This window comes from Cheilinus undulatus, linkage group 1 (assembly GCF_018320785.1).
Source record: "Cheilinus undulatus linkage group 1, ASM1832078v1, whole genome shotgun sequence".
Classification (NCBI taxonomy): domain Eukaryota; kingdom Metazoa; phylum Chordata; class Actinopteri; order Labriformes; family Labridae; genus Cheilinus; species Cheilinus undulatus.
The window spans coordinates 707,025-723,978 of NC_054865.1; the positions used below are offsets into that span (position 1 = coordinate 707,025).

A 16,954-nucleotide genomic window follows, 5' to 3' on the forward strand; every position below is an offset into this window, starting at 1 on the left:
CTACAAGGACATCTACATTCTCTACAAGGACATCTACAGTCTCTGTGAGGACATCTACAGTCTCTATGAGGACATCTACAGTCTCTACAAGGACATCTACATTCTCTACAAGGACATCTACAGTCTCTACAAGGACATCTACAGTCTCTAAGAGGACATCTACAGTCTAAAGGCATATATCCACTGTAATTAAAGGCACATATCTACTGTAAATAAAGGCATATATCTACTGTAAATAAAGGCATATATCTGCTGTCAATGTAGGCCTGTAAAACAAATATTTGACAACCGGCATCTCATGGATGATCGGACCCTTCAGGCTGTTCTCTGGCTCCCTCTGCTGGGGAAAAACTATCATTTATTTTGATGGTACCACCAGGTACCACCAGGTCTCTTTTAACTGCCCTGGTGTAAATAAAGGCTGATCTTTGGTTTAATGTTTGTTCAAAGCCTATGAAAGAGCCAAGCAGTTTTTGTTTACAGTAATTAATAGTGACTCTGATCAGCCTGAAGACCCTTCTTAAAAACACAGCGCTGAGCAGGAACTGAGTGGTTCTGTTGGCCTCTTCAGCCGCTGACGTCCAGCTGGCACTGCGGGGGTTTGAGAGTGTTTGGCCGCTGGACTGAGGATCAGCATCTCCAAGTCTGAGACCGTGGACTGCTCTCTGTCCAGGTGTGGAGTGGATCTTTGCAGGAAAAGGAGTTCAGGTATCTCTGGGTTTTGTTTATGAGTGAAGCAAACAGGCCGTGAGACTGACGGGCAGATGGGTGCAGCGTCAGCAGTACTGCGGCCGTCGTGATGAACCATGGCAGTAAATGAGCTGAGCCTTAATAAAGCTTTCAGGAGACAAGTCGGTCTTTGTTTCAACCCTCAGCTATGATCAGGAGCTCAGGGTAGTGAACTCTGACCTGACCCCAGGTAAACAGAGGAATATTGTCTTTATCATAACAGGGTATATCCTTTATTATAATACTAATGATGACTGCTGCTCTATTATAGACCACATCAGAGAGTACGGTCTAGACCTGCCCTCTTTGTAAGTCTTCAGATACCTTTTGTTATGAACTGGTGCTATACAAACAAAGACTGATTGATTGAGATGACGTCAAACGTGTCAGATTTATTGATTAGAAATAAATTCTATACAGTACATGTTTCCTGTAATGATGTGAGTCAGCTTTTTATTACACATTCAAACTTTTCATCTGACATTACGGTGAATACAAACCCATGGTTTGGACGTCATCACTTACCTGTCTGTCTGATTCTGATTTAGGAACATTTCAGTGACCCGCCTCCAGAATCAGCTCATGATTACCACCAGTCTGTGACAGGATCAGTGATCCATGTTTGAGCACATGCACTCATCAAAACAGCGACCGTGAAGTCAGTCCACAGTCTGACAGCGTTCATAAGAGCAGTGAATGAAGTCCGAGCTCCTGGTTGGTGCAGATTCACTCAATCCTCTGGTTTCGCTGAATCCTGCAGAGAAAAGCAGGTAAAAAGCATCAGTAAAGATATCAGCTGCAGACTGTGGAAAAACAAAACCATGAGATCAGTGAAAGCCATGTGGTCTTTGGCCAAAGCTTGATCCAAATGAGGTAACTGGACTCGGCAGGACTTGGAAGCCTGTCAGACAAGGGGAAAATAGTCTTCAAAAAAACCTAAACCTAGTCCAGTTAACCTTTTTGGCTCAAGCTTTGGACATCTTTAACCACAGGTGTCAAACTAAAGGCCCCGGGGCCAAATGTGGCCCGTGGAACAGTTAAATCCGGCCCGCAAGATGATCTGATATTTCTGTTCTAACTGTCCATCAGTCTGAGGTCTGCAGATTTCCTCAGGTATAAAAATGTGAACTTATCCTGATAATTTAAAATTTCCTTGTTATGTCATAAAATCTGAAAAAGTAAGGAGTAAAAATATTTAGATAAGAAGTCAGGAACATGGAGAAAGAAATTAATTTGTGTTTTAATTTCACATTTTCAATTTAGCATCTCACAATCAGGACTCTAATTTAGGATTCTGACTTTTTATCTCATACTTTGAGCATTTCAACTCATAATTTTGACTTCTCATATAATATTTTGATTTTTAAGATTCATAATTCTAATTTTTAAGTGATATTTTGACCTTTTTAACTAATTATTTTGTATTTTGCCTCATATTTTTAACTCCAAACTTTGACTTCATAATCCCATAGTTCATGGTTTTGACTTTCTTTCTAATATATCTGCCCTTGAAAAACATTATTTTTCAATTTCAAATTCATGTTTTGACCTTTTAAAGTAATAAATGTACTTTTCTCAGATTGTGAGCCTTTAAACTTGTCTTTTAAACTTTGAAAATGTCAAAATCCTTTTTTAAAGTTTTTTTTTTCATGTGTTATTATTGGTGAAATGAGGTTGACAGTTTATGGTTAAAAAGGTGACCCTGTTAGGCCCTCAGGTTAGACCTGAATCCAGAATCCGGCCCCTGCTGTGATGGAGTTTGACACCCCTGTCTTGAACCCGTTCTGCTTTTTTCTCTGATACAACCCTTGAGTTTTTATTTCATAGGAATAAACCAGAGAGGGGATGGAAAGATTCAGCACACAAACAGTCTGAGAGATCCTGAACGACCTCCTGACAGTTCTACCAGACCTGGACAGACAAGGTCTTGGCTGGTATCTAATCATGAGGTCCAATTACCGTGACCTTTGACCTGACATAAAACATTGGCAGCATTGATCTGTATTATTCAGACAGCATGGAAGACATTACCACCAACTTTGCTGATTATATAAAACAAATTAAACATGTTTGGGCATCTAGGATTTCCATTTTTGTTGCATCAAAAAACGATCGGTTTGGACTGTTTTTACTAAAATCATGACGGTTAAAAACTCTGGTATGGTGGCCAGAAAATCCCTGAAAGTATTCTTGGTATCACAACAACAAGAATAACCGAGTCCAGCCGACTGACTGGAGAAGAACCAAAGAAAGAACGAACAACCGTCCAAAAGAGTAAATGAACAAATGAGTGACAGTCTGACCAACAAAGGAGCAACAACCCACGGCCGTCCACATGACCGACCAGCAGAACGACTGAATGAACAGCCAAACAGACCAACTTTGTCCACCAGTGAGCTCCAGCACAGAATGATGTTCTGCAGGTTCCCAGTTCTGGATCATGAAAGCACACCTACCTACCAATCTACCAGCGACCAGCCCGCCTTTTTACTAATGTTGAAGCAGACCACATGAGTGAGGGGAGCGGGAAACTATCACGCTCGTTAACTAGTGATCTAAAGTGAAAACGCCCTCAGATGGATTCTAAATATTAACCACATAAACCTTGATGAGAAATAAAACCACAAACTCACCGTCTGGCCCCTGGCGGCCATCAGAGCTTTGAGCTCCTGACTCCACCCGAGAGCGTCGACCAGAGCTTGGACACCACTGACAACATCGCCCTGCTGAATGACATCCTGGGGCCACCGCCGCCATGCAAAGGGACCCACCAGGTCCCTGTTGATGAGTAGGCGGGGCACAGAGCTCCGCACGGCTCCTGCCAGACTGGCGAAGGGCTCCACCTGCAGGACAAAGAGGGAAGAGCGACATAGAGCATGATCATTTTTGAGCCAGGCCTTCTGGTCCAACACCAGAGCCTGACAGAATGACTAGACGCACATTCACACAGAAGAGTGGAGGCTGTAAGAGCTGTTATGGACAGGTGGACAAATACTTTTGTCCATGTGGTGTATGTGTTCTGTTTGAAGCTGCCGTCTCACCTCCAGAGACGTTCCCATGATGATCAGCAGGTCTGCCAGAGGAAAGTCCGTCAGGTATTTAAAGAAGTGACGAGGAAGCTCCTCCCCAAAGAACACGATGTCGGGCTTGACCACACCTGTGCAGGTGGGACACCTGGGAACCTTCCCGCTCATCACGTCTGGCTGATGAGACAGGGACGCAAGATAGCAGGAAGACGACAAATTATTAAAGATGATTAATCTCAGAATTTCTGTAGTTAATCCTTAATAATCTTCCTTTTGGTCACATTTGATATTCCACCATTTTCCATCTAACTCTGTACTGTCTTAAACTAAAGGCAAGTGACTTCCTGCTTTTATTTTGAAATATCGTTTATTCAGGATTTCATTTAAAAACTTAAAAGTACTGGAATCCTTTAAAGGTAAAAATACTGAGGAGGGTGAACTACTTTTATATTTGGCTCCTTGCAGACTAAAACTGATTTGACCCAAAGTAATGTGAACTCTCAGTGGTTTTACTTTATTGACTTCCTTTCAGTCAGAAAACTGGAGCTATTTTAATCCCGGATGTCTCTGGTGGTCTGCCTGATGTCTGGCATTAATGTGTGCTTTGTGACTCACTCTTAGCTCCTCCCCCTCGTATTTCCTCCTACAGACAGTGCAGGTCGCCGTGGCAAACGTCCCATGAGCCTCCACCAACATCTCTGGAGGAATCCCCGACACTTCACAGAAAAAAACACACGAGTAAACAGGCAGGGCGGAGCTAAACTCTCTCTGTCCAATCAGAAAAGACATGAATGCCTACATCTCTCCAGGCCGTCGATGTTCTGCGTGTACATCCGGAGCAGCTGACCCTTCTCATGAAGCAGACGCACAAAGTAGTGAGTCACGTTGGGCTGGTAGTTTCCAGGGTACAGCTCTTTGGCCAGGGTGAAGAACGGGTTCGGGTTGTGATGGAAAAAGTTGATCTCAAATATGGCCTCTGCGTATGGCAGGTCGTACTGCTGCAGGTTATCATAGAGACCGCTACCTGGAGACCTGGGGGGAAAACCAGAGAGACAGACCCACCATCTCACCAAAAAATAGGATGGTTGGAGATTTACTGTCTACTGTAGGACTGATTCTATTCTAGTGGTACAGCTCCTCAGGTTTCATCAGTAGATACTCAGTATTTAGTCAGCTTTAAATGAATCACAGTAATTTCCTTGAAATATTCAGAAAACTTGCAATAAAATCTTCAAGACATGTCGTAGATGTTTTGAGAGGCATCTGACTGCAGACCTCGACCGTGGGGTGGAGAGTGACGTTCAAACCCTCCTTGGGTTTTCCTAAGTTTGTGGTCTACTGTTTTAAATTCTATCCCCCTAACTCTGACCTGTAGGGTTCAGGTGCCTAACTCTGACCTGTAGGGTTCAGGTGCCTAACTCTGACCTGTAGGGTTCAGGTGCCTAACCCTGACCTGTAGGGTTCAGGTGCCTAACTCTGACCTGTAGGGTTCAGGTGCCTAACTCTGACCCTGACCTGTAGGGTTCAGGTGCCTAACCCTGACCTGTAGGGTTCAGGTGCCTAACCCTGACCTGTAGGGTTCAGGTGCCCAACCCTGACCTCTAGGGTTCAGGTGCCTAACCCTGACCTGTAGGGTTCAGGTGCCCAACCCTGACCTGTAGGCTTCAGGTGCCTAACTCTGACTCTGACCTGTAGGGTTCAGGTGGCTTACCCTGACCTGTAGGGTTCAGGTGCCTAACTCTGACTCTGACCTGTAGAGTTCAGGTACCTAACTCTGACTCTGACCTGTAGGGTTCAGGTACCCAACTCTGACCTGTAGGGTTCAGGTGCCTAACTCTGACTCTGACCTGTAGGGTTCAGGTGCCTAACTCTTACTCTGACCTGTAGGGTTCAGGTGCCTAACTCTGACCCTGACCTGTAGGGTTCAGGTGCCTAACTCTGACTCTGACCTGTAGGGTTCAGGTGCCTAACTCTGACCTGTAGGGTTCAGGTGCCTAACTCTGATCCTGACCTGTAGGGTTCAGGTGCCTAACCCTGACCTGTAGGGTTCAGGTGCCTAACTCTGACCTGTAGGGTTCAGGTGCCTAACTCTGACCCTGACCTGTAGGGTTCAGGTGCCTAACTCTGACCCTGACCTGTAGGGTTCAGGTGCCTAACCCTGACCTGTAGGGTTCAGGTGCCTAACTCTGACCTGTAGGGTTCAGGTGCCTAACTCTGAACCTGACCTGTAGGGTTCAGGTGCCTAACTCTGACCTGTAGGGTTCAGGTGCCTAACTCTGACCTGTAGGGTTCAGGTGCCTAACTCTGACCCTGACCTCTAGGGTTCAGGTGCCTAACCCTGACCTGTAGGGTTCAGGTGCCTAACCCCGACCTGTAGGGTTCAAGTGCCTAACTCTGACCCTGACCTGTAGGGTTCAGGTGCCTAACTCTGACCTGTAGGGTTCAGGTGCCTAACTCTGACTCTTCCCTGACGGGTTCAGGTACCCAACTCTGACCTGTAGGGTTCAGGTGCCTAACTCTGACTCTGACCTGTAGGGTTCAGGTGCCTAACTCTGACTCTGACCTGTAGGGTTCAGGTGCCTAACTCTGACTCTGACCTGTAGGGTTCAGGTGCCTAACTCTGACCCTGAACTGTAGGGTTCAGGTGCCTAACCCTGACCTGTAGGGTTCAGGTGCCTAACTCTGACCCTGACCTGTAGGGTTGAGGTGCCTAACCCTGACCTGTAGGGTTCAGGTGCCTAACCCTGACCTGTAGGGTTCAGGTGCCTAACTCTGACCCTGACCTGTAGGGTTCAGGTACCCAACTCTGACCTGTATGGTTCAGGTGCCTAACTCTGACTCTGACCTGTAGGGTTCAGGTGCCTAACTCTGACTCTGACCTGTAGGGTTCAGGTGCCTAACTCTGAACCTGACCTGTAGGGTTCAGGTGCCTAACTCTGACCCTGACCTGTAGGGTTCAGGTGCCTAACTCTGACTCTGACCTGTAGGGTTCAGGTGCCTAACTCTGACCCTGACCTGTAGGGCTCAGGTGCCTAACCTGACCTGTAGGGTTCAGGTGCCTAACTCTGACCTGTAGGGTTCAGGTGCCTAACCCTGACCTGTAGGGTTCAGGTGCCTAACTCTGACCCTGACCTGTAGGGTTCAGGTGCCTAACTCTGACCTGTAGGGTTCAGGTGCCTAACTCTGACCCTGACCTGTAGGGTTCAGGTGCCTAACTCTGACCCTGACCTCTAGGGTTCAGGTGCCTAACCCTGACCTGTAGGGTTCAGGTGCCTAACCCTGACCTGTAGAGTTCAGGTGCCTAACTCTGACCTGTAGAGTTCAGGTGCCTAACTCTGACCCTGACCTGTAGGGTTCAGGTGCCTAACTCTGATCCTGACCTGTAGGGTTCAGGTGCCTAACCCTGACCTGTAGAGTTCAGGTGCCTAACTCTGACCTGTAGGGTTCAGGTGCCTAACTCTGACCTGTAGGGTTCAGGTGCCTAACTCTGATCCTGACCTGTAGGGTTCAGGTGCCTAACCCTGACCTGTAGGTTTCAGGTGCCTAACTCTGACCTGTAGGGTTCAGGTGCCTAACTCTGACCCTGACCTGTAGGGTTCAGGTGCCTAACTCTGACCCTGACCTGTAGGGTTCAGGTGCCTAACCCTGACCTGTAGGGTTCAGGTGCCTAACTCTGACCTGTAGGGTTAAGGTGCCTAACTCTGAACCTGACCTGTAGGGTTCAGGTGCCTAACTCTGACCTGTAGGGTTCAGGTGCCTAACTCTGACCCTGACCTGTAGGGTTCAGGTGCCTAACCCTGACCTGTAGGGTTCAGGTGCCTAACCCCGACCTGTAGGGTTCAAGTGCCTAACTCTGACCCTGACCTGTAGGGTTCAGGTGCCTAACTCTGACCTGTAGGGTTCAGGTGCCTAACTCTGACCCTGACCTGTAGGGTTCAGGTGCCTAACTCTGACCTGTAGGGTTCAGGTGCCTAACTCTGACCCTGACCTGTAGGGTTCAGGTGCCTAACTCTGATCCTGACCTGTAGGGTTCAGGTGCCTAACCCTGACCTGTAGAGTTCAGGTGCCTATCTCTGACCTGTAGGGTTCAGGTGCCTAACTCTGACTCCGACCTGTAGGGTTCAGGTGCCTAACTCTGATCCTGACCTGTAGGGTTCAGGTGCCTAACCCTGACCTGTAGGTTTCAGGTGCCTAACTCTGACCTGTAGGGTTCAGGTGCCTAACTCTGACCCTGACCTGTAGGGTTCAGGTGCCTAACTCTGACCCTGACCTGTAGGGTTCAGGTGCCTAACCCTGACCTGTAGGGTTCAGGTGCCTAACTCTGACCTGTAGGGTTAAGGTGCCTAACTCTGAACCTGACCTGTAGGGTTCAGGTGCCTAACTCTGACCTGTAGGGTTCAGGTGCCTAACTCTGACCCTGACCTGTAGGGTTCAGGTGCCTAACTCTGACCCTGACCTCTAGGGTTCAGGTGCCTAACCCTGACCTGTAGGGTTCAGGTGCCTAACCCCGACCTGTAGGGTTCAAGTGCCTAACTCTGACCCTGACCTGTAGGGTTCAGGTGCCTAACTCTGACCTGTAGGGTTCAGGTGCCTAACTCTGACCCTGACCTGTAGGGTTCAGGTGCCTAACTCTGACCTGTAGGGTTCAGGTGCCTAACTCTGACCCTGACCTGTAGGGTTCAGGTGCCTAACTCTGATCCTGACCTGTAGGGTTCAGGTGCCTAACCCTGACCTGTAGAGTTCAGGTGCCTATCTCTGACCTGTAGGGTTCAGGTGCCTAACTCTGACCTGTAGGGTTCAGGTGCCTAACTCTGATCCTGACCTGTAGGGTTCAGGTGCCTAACCCTGACCTGTAGGTTTCAGGTGCCTAACTCTGACCTGTAGGGTTCAGGTGCCTAACTCTGACCCTGACCTGTAGGGTTCAGGTGCCTAACTCTGACCCTGACCTGTAGGGTTCAGGTGCCTAACCCTGACCTGTAGGGTTCAGGTGCCTAACTCTGACCTGTAGGGTTAAGGTGCCTAACTCTGAACCTGACCTGTAGGGTTCAGGTGCCTAACTCTGACCTGTAGGGTTCAGGTGCCTAACTCTGACCCTGACCTGTAGGGTTCAGGTGCCTAACCCTGACCTGTAGGGTTCAGGTGCCTAACTCTGACCCTGACCTCTAGGGTTCAGGTGCCTAACCCTGACCTGTAGGGTTCAGGTGCCTAACTCCGACCTGTAGGGTTCAAGTGCCTCACTCTGACCCTGACCTGTAGGGTTCAGGTGCCTAACCCTGACCTGTAGAGTTCAGGTGCCTATCTCTGACCTGTAGGGTTCAGGTGCCTAACCCTGACCTGTAGGTTTCAGGTGCCTAACTCTGACCTGTAGGGTTCAGGTGCCTAACTCTGACCCTGACCTGTAGGGTTCAGGTGCCTAACTCTGACCCTGACCTGTAGGGTTCAGGTGCCTAACCCTGACCTGTAGGGTTCAGGTGCCTAACTCTGACCCTGACCTGTAGGGTTCAGGTGCCTAACTCTGAACCTGACCTGTAGGGTTCAGGTGCCTAACTCTGACCTGTAGGGTTCAGGTGCCTAACTCTGACCCTGACCTGTAGGGTTCAGGTGCCTAACCCTGACCTGTAGGGTTCAGGTGCCTAACTCTGACCCTGACCTCTAGGGTTCAGGTGCCTAACCCTGACCTGTAGGGTTCAGGTGCCTAACTCCGACCTGTAGGGTTCAAGTGCCTAACTCTGACCCTGACCTGTAGGGTTCAGGTGCCTAACTCTGACCTGTAGGGTTCAGGTGCCTAACTCTGACCCTGACCTGTAGGGTTCAGGTGCCTAACTCTGACTCTGACCTGTAGGGTTCAGGTGCCTAACTCTGACTCTGACCTGTAGGGTTCAGGTGCCTAACTCTGACCCTGACCTCTAGGGTTCAGGTGCCTAACCCCGACCTGTAGGGTTCAGGTGCCTAACCCTGACCTGTAGGGTTCAGGTGCCTAACTCTGACTCTGACCTGTAGGGTTCAGGTGCCTAACTCTGAACCTGACCTGTAGGGTTCAGGTGCCTAACTCTGAACCTGACCTGCAGGGTTCAGGTGCCTAACTCTGACCCTGACCTGTAGGGTTCAGGTGCCTAACTCTGACTCCGACCTGTAGGGTTCAGGTGCCTAACCCTGACTTGTAGGGTTCAGGTGCCTAACCCTGACCTGTAGAGTTCAGGTGTCTAACTCTGACCTGTAGGGTTCAGGTGCCTAACTCTGAACCTGACCTGTAGGGTTCAGGTGCCTAACTCTGACCTGTAGGGTTCAGGTGCCTAACTCTGACCCTGACCTGTAGGGTTCAGGTGCCTAACTCTGACTCTTCCCTGTAGGGTTCAGGTACCCAACTCTGACCTGTAGGGTTCAGGTGCCTAACTCTGACTCTGACCTGTAGGGTTCAGGTGCCTAACTCTGACTCTGACCTGTAGGGTTCAGGTGCCTAACTCTGACTCTGACCTGTAGGGTTCAGGTGCCTAACTCTGACCCTGACCTCTAGGGTTCAGGTGCCTAACCCCGACCTGTAGGGTTCAGGTGCCTAACCCTGACCTGTAGGGTTCAGGTGCCTAACTCTGACCCTGACCTGTAGGGTTCAGGTGCCTAACTCTGAACCTGACCTGTAGGGTTCAGGTGCCTAACTCTGAACCTGACCTGTAGGGTTCAGGTGCCTAACTCTGACCCTGACCTGTAGGGTTCAGGTGCCTAACTCTGACTCTGACCTGTAGGGTTCAGGTGCCTAACCCTGACTTGTAGGGTTCAGGTGCCTAACCCTGACCTGTAGAGTTCAGGTGCCTAACTCTGACCTGTAGGCTTCAGGTGCCTAACTCTGACCTGTAGGGTTCAGGTGCCTAACTCTGACCCTGACCTGTAGGGTTCAGGTGCCTAACCCTGACCTGTAGGGTTCAGGTGCCTAACTCTGACCTGTAGGGTTCAGGTGCCTAAATCTGACCCTGACCTGTAGGGTTCAGGTGCCTAACTCTGAACCTGACCTGTAGGGTTCAGGTGCCTAACCCTGACCTGTAGGGTTCAGGTGCCTAACTCTGACCCTGACCTGTAGGGTTCAGGTGCCTAACTCTGACCCTGACCTGTAGGGTTCAGGTGCCTAACTCTGAACCTGACCTGTAGGGTTCAGGTGCCTAACTCTGACCCTGACCTGTAGGGTTCAGGTGCCTAACTCTGACTCTGACCTGTAGGGTTCAGGTGCCTAACCCTGACCTGTAGGGTTCAGGTATTTAAGTATTTTTATGGAAATTCCGGATATACTCGATATTTAGTAGTTTCATTGGAAGTTTTTTGAAATTTGCTGTGAAGTTTTGGGCTATTTTTTTAATGGAAGTTGGGGATTTTGTTTTTTTGGATGTTTGGGGGAAATTGTTGGAAGGTTTTCTGGATTTTTTGGGTACATCATTGAAATGCATTTGTTATTTGGGGGTTTTCTATTTGAATTTTGAAGGGGGATGGTTGCTTTAAAATTTTTAAATATTTTAAAAGAAACTTGGGAAATTTCTTTGTTGGTTTGGGGAATGTGATTAGGATTTTGTGTGTGGAGCAGGGTCCTTTGGAGTTTCTAAAATGTTTATGGAAATTTCAGGGGATCTGTTTGGATGTTGTTCTTACTCTTTCATGGACTCTTTGGGGAATATATTTGCATATTTTTGTGAATTTGCTTTGAGATTTTTTCCAGGGAATTTGAGTTTTTTAGGGACTGACCTGGGTAAGGGACTTTCACTGGAATGTTTAGGCTTTATAACGCTTCCCTGAAACATTTGGGGGATTTCTGAAGACATGTCGGGGTACTTTTTGTGGGCAGTGTGTGTAAATGTTGCAGATGCTTGTCCTTAACCAGTCCTCGTGGTCCATCATTAAAATGAGTCCCCCATCCCTCTCTCATTGACTGATGACCCACAACAAGACTCAGCCTAATCATTGCTCTAAAACTGATCCAGGTCTGGATTTCCTGCAGAAAGAGGACCTGCAGGAGATTTGTGGACATCATCTCTGGACCCTGACCCTGACCCTCCCTTCCTATTCAAAGACCAGGCTCAGCTTTTAGACTGATCAGGTTCTACTGATCCCAAACGAGATGGAGAATCTCAAAAAGTATTCAAACTTCAGCTCAGGTCTCTGGAGGTCCAGTACCCCTTCCTTACAGAGCATCAACACTGATTGGTTGCTTAGAGTGGGAAGTAAAAACGCAAAAAACCAATCCAGTGACAGCAGTCATATACAGCCCTCTAACATAACCCCAATTATCTGAAATACTAGAAGAATGTTAGTACAGGACGCCTATTTCTGCTGCTGCAGTACCAAACAGGCATCAGTATGTTGGACTTTTATTAGAGCCAAAGTTTAGATTCCAGTACCCCGATGGCCCGACCCCTCATCTTTAATAAAAGGAAGCCACACTGAACCTGAAGTCTGGGATGCCACTGGGCGTGCTGATCCCGGCTCCGGCCATCACCACCACCCTCCTGACATGCCGCTGTCTGATGCTCTGAGCGATGTCCTGGAGGGTCTGCTGCTCGCCCTCTGCACCGCCACCTCGAGAGAAAAACCCTCGAGTCCCGTCACAGCAGGCCGGGTGTGTCTGTCTGTGGAGGAGAGGAAGAGGAACATGTTTGGATCACAGTCTATGATGGGTATCAGAACTCTCCGTCCCTCCTCTGATTCTAGCTACAGCCCCTCCATCGTCTCTGTGGCTCTCTGTGGACAGGTATCTCTACGTGCTAAGAAAGAATGGAGGCCAATTAGCCACCAGCTAGGAGGTTAGTGGTGCCTCTTCAGCAGCTTTTCTCCCTCATGTTGTCATCAACATCCTTTCAAGGACACGCTGATATATTATTTATCTGATAGACCTGATGGGGGTACTGGTTTGACTGGAAAAACAACCTGGGGCCTCAACTGGTCTGTATGCAAAAGGATGGCATCATCAAAGGCAGAGGACAGAATGTTGGTGAAGCTGGGGATGTTGGGAGCTTTACCGCTCCCTTCCCACCACACAGACAGAAAGACAAAGTTAGCAGCTTTTGGAAAAGTGGGTGGAAGTGGTGAGGTCCAGTTCTTTCTCTGTGACAACCACTCATCGTTCCTTTACAGAAAAAATATCCATAGATACTGTGTACTGTCGTTCATCTAGACCAGGGGTTTTCAAAGTGTGTGAAAACCCCTCCTCTAAGAGAAAATTATTCATTCAGTGGACCCCCACCCACATAAAGATTCTGATTTTTAAAAAAAAAACATAACCATATTTTCAAACATTTATGTCTAATTTTAAATATTTTTAACATTTTTATATCTTTGATATTTTGGTCTGCAAATGTTCTTAAATATCCGTCTTTACCAGGAAGTCAGTTATTTGGTTTCAGTGATAAATTTATCCCCAATACTACCTGATCATTCTGCTCTGATAATCCTTAAAGCAGCGTTACTCAACCAAAGAGCCAAACTGTGGAAAAATTCCTCTGCAAGAGCCGCAATATAATGGGTGAAAAGTGGCAAAACAGCTGAAAGTAGCAATAAAAATAAGTTAAAGATGGCAAAAATGGTCAAAAAGCAGCAAAAAAGGGTGAAAATGGGCAAAAATGGGGATAAAAAGTGAAAAAAGATGGGTGAGAAGTGCAAAAAAATGAGTAACAGGTGGCAAAAACAAGTCAAGAAATTAGTTTAAAAAAATGGGGAAAAAGTAGGAAAAAGTGGTATTTAATGACAAAAAGATGCTTAAATGGGTGAAAAATTGTAAAAAATGGTGAAAAGGGGCAAAAATTGGAAAAAAGTAGCAAAAAGAAGTGGTAAAAAGTAGGGAAAAAGTGGAAGAAATGGATAAAGTGTCAAGAAAAGATATAAAGGGACAAAAAAGTTTCCCTTTTTTAAGGTTTTCTGGGGGAATAATATTTTAAATGAAGACATCAAAGAGCCACTAATAATCACACATTGAGTATCACTGCCTTAAAGTAACTATATAACTAAGTCCATTCATTTTGCTCCATGCACAGCAGAAGTTAGCAAAGCAATCACTTTTTTTCCTAGTTTTTGGTCCCACGCCTCCCCTGAAGTTCTGTGGCGCCCCCCAGGGGAGGCCTGCCTCACACGTTGAAAACCGCTGATCTAAATCCTATCATGATTTGATTTTTGGTCCGTGTTACCCAGCCCTAAATGGTGGACCCTGACAGCCCTAAAGCCCTCTCCTCTGAAGGTCGAGCTTCCCTATTGTGTGCAAAGTGTTATAATTTCATGCCACAGTCTGAGAAACACGATGCTTTAAAATCCTGCAACAATTTGTTTTAGAGCAGCTCCATCCAAGATGTTATGGAGCTATTATTGTTGCAAAAGTATTTGCAAGTGTTGCAAATATTTATTATATATATTAAATATAGTGTGTGTGTATATATATATATATATATATATATAAAATTTTTAATTTAATTTAATTTTAATTTTTTTAATTTGGTTGTTGTCCATTGCAGTTCGCACTAAACAGTCATTTTAATATTTTGATTATTTGCTCTGACATCACGCTGATAGCTCCGTCAGCTACCCTTAAAATAGAAAATCGCTCTGCAGTCCCCTCAGCAAAGGAATCCCAACATAAAAACAAACTGTTTTGAAAATTTATTTCTTATTACCTGTTTGTTTTTTGCTGGTAACTCTTATGCACTGATGCACTATGCATTTGCAGATCTGTGCACCCATTTGTGGATTTGTGCACAGATCTTTGTACGCATTTTCAAATACTTTTGCAACAATAATAGCTCCATAAGATGTTCCCTCGCCACTGATATTTGGGGTTAAATTGTAGCGGATATAGTCAGCCAGTGTGTAAAGGTGTTGGCTTGCAGGTGTTGAGTGGACACTCTCCCTTGAACAGTGCTCCTGTAGCTGAGTGAAAACGGTTATTTTCAGTGTTACTGGGGTCTCTGTCATGAAGGGTTACTAATGTGTGGTGTTTAATCTAGCCGGGGTGTGGAGAAAAAGAGTGCGTTGACTCAAACTCAGGGGAACCAGTTGTTTTAGATCAGGCAAACCAAGCTGTTTCCATCCTGCTGAAGTGGTCGATCGATGCCTGGCAGGTGGGTGGTCATGATGTGGTCGTCGTGGTTCACGGGGCTCCGAAGATGCATGTAGATGGTTTGGAGAGTTAACTCTCGTAGGGTCGAGACCACCTTTTCTCATGGTACAAAAGTTTTATTTTCCGATTATTTAATTTGTTATTGGCAACTGTGACGCACTACTCACCCATTCAAACATTTTAGCCGCAACAGAAAGGAGATGTGACTTGTAAATCGACGTTGATATGTTTGTGAATGTGTGTCGAATCTGCGACTGCAGCAGAGGCTTTGGGTAAACACACCAACAGCTGGATCACGGAAAGCAGTTAAGGTGGAAACCAGTAGGGCGATAACACCGGTAGCACAGGTATTCTACCTTGTCAGAGCTGCAGGAGCTGGACTGGCTCTTCTCTGTCCCAACCCTTCAATAGAAAACAAGGCATGTGTCACCATTATAGCACTCCATGTCATGTTGTTTCTGGACTGATTATACTGACCATGCGCAGAGAGGGTCCTGCTGGGTCTCAGACACAGGCTGCGATAGAAGCTCCGTGTGACAGTAGAAATCACCGAGGAGCTCAGAGGAGACATGCTGTCAGATAAACCGCCCAGACAGTAGTGAAGGCAGCACTCCTACTGAGAGACAGAGTCACTAGTCAACGCGGACTCGGTCTGATCAATCAGGTTATACATTTACATTCAGGAATAGACGGTGACTACTGAGGCACTACCGAACCGGTTCAATGAGTGTTTTCGTTCCTTGACCTCGTTAGTGCCGTAATGTATGATGTAGCCTCTAGTGATGTGTCGTTCGTGAACGAGTCGGTTTAAAGAGTAGACTCTCTAACATGAATGATAAGATCCGGTCCCGTTTGAGAACTGTTTTATATAACTATTGTTGTTATTATTGTTACATGTTGTGTGTATGTATTATGATCCATAAGCATGGATATTTTCTCAACACAGCTCTACGACAGACACACCATGCCTTATGGGCTGCTTTATGGTTTAACATTAATGTTTTATATCACAGGTCACAGCTCAAGCCTCAGGGCCAAATCTGTTTCATGGAACAGTTCAACCCAGCCCACAAAATGATCTGATATTTCTGTTCTAACTGTCCCATCAGTCTGAGGTCTGCAGATTTCCTCAAGTATGAAAATGTGATTTTATCCTTGATGATTTAAGATATCCTTGTGAAGTCACAAAATCTGAAAAAGTAAGGAGTAAAAACATTTAGATAAGAAGTCAGGAATGTGGAAAAGAAATTAATTTGTGTTTTATTTCAAATTTTCAATTTAAAATCTCACAATAAGGACTTAAACTTAGGATTCTGACTTTTAATTTCATACTTTGAGCATTTCAACTCATAATTTTGACTTCTCTTATTATATTTTGAGCTTTAAGATTCAAAATTCTAATTCTTCAGTGATAATTTGACCTTTTTTAACTAAATATTTTGTATTTTGCCTCATATTTTCAATTCCAAACTTTGACTTCATAATCCTATAGTTTGAGTTTTTAGACTCACAGTTTGAAATTTTGATTCATATTTTGACTTTTAATTTCATGATTATAAATTTTCTTTCATATTTTGGCCTTTTAAACTCATGATTTTGACTTTCTTTCTAATATCTTTGCCTTTAAAAAACGTTATTTTTCCATTTCAATTTCATGTTTTGACCTTTTTGAACTAATAAATTTCTTTTCTACAATTGTGAGCCTTAAACTTATTTTTTAAACTTTTAAAATGTCAAAATCGTTTATCAGCAGTGCTACGTGTTTTCTTTTTTTTTTTCTTTTTCGTATTTTATTACGGGTGAAACAATTGTTGTGATGAATGGTTAAAAAAGGTGACCCTGTTAGGCCCTGAGGCTGGTCCTGAATCCAGAAACCAGCCCCTGCTGTGATTGACTTTGACACCTCTGTTTTACATTATAACCAGCCAGTGAGCAGATTTCATCTAACAAGCAAGGTGTTATGGGGATAATTCCAAAAATAATTAAACCAAATTTTAATTATTCAAAAAAACATTTATTTAATTGGAGTAAAATATCAGCACAAATATCAATAGTATCTTACGACATATTAAATTCGGCAGGTAAAATGAAGCCAAAGTGGTGTCAAAGAGCCATTTAA

General features: G+C 45.8%; 1 protein-coding gene across 2 annotated transcripts; it reads right to left on the reverse strand.

Annotated features, from left to right (window-relative positions):
* Positions 1-1,106: 1,106 nt before the first annotated feature.
* On the reverse strand, positions 1,107-15,565 carry sirt3 (sirtuin 3). 2 transcript variants are annotated; one of them, XM_041788667.1, is made up of 8 exons: positions 15,313-15,565; positions 15,192-15,237; positions 12,182-12,361; positions 4,555-4,787; positions 4,371-4,471; positions 3,771-3,932; positions 3,363-3,572; positions 1,107-1,483 (listed from the first exon to the last, which is right to left on the reverse strand). In XM_041788667.1, exons 1-8 carry the CDS (start codon positions 15,404-15,406, stop codon positions 1,460-1,462), a joined length of 1,050 nt encoding a protein of 349 aa, XP_041644601.1. In that variant the 5' UTR covers positions 15,407-15,565; the 3' UTR covers positions 1,107-1,459. The 2 variants fall into 2 exon arrangements, with proteins under 2 accessions (XP_041644601.1, XP_041644611.1); XM_041788677.1 differs by lacking the exons at positions 15,192-15,237; positions 15,313-15,565 and adding an exon at positions 15,003-15,165.
* Between the last annotated feature and the right edge of the window lie 1,389 nt (positions 15,566-16,954).

Excerpts from the sequence above, each read along its gene's own strand:
- sirt3 (XM_041788667.1), bottom strand. The coding sequence starts at position 15,406 with ATGTCTCCTCTGAGCTCCTCGGTGATTTCTACTGTCACACGGAGCTTC. Across the intron at positions 4,788-12,181 it reads AGTGGCATCCCAGACTTCAG|GTCTCCAGGTAGCGGTCTCT; the intron begins GTTCAGTGTGGC and ends TTTTCCCCCCAG. Across the intron at positions 3,573-3,770 it reads TCATGGGAACGTCTCTGGAG|GTGGAGCCCTTCGCCAGTCT; the intron begins GTGAGACGGCAG and ends TTTGTCCTGCAG.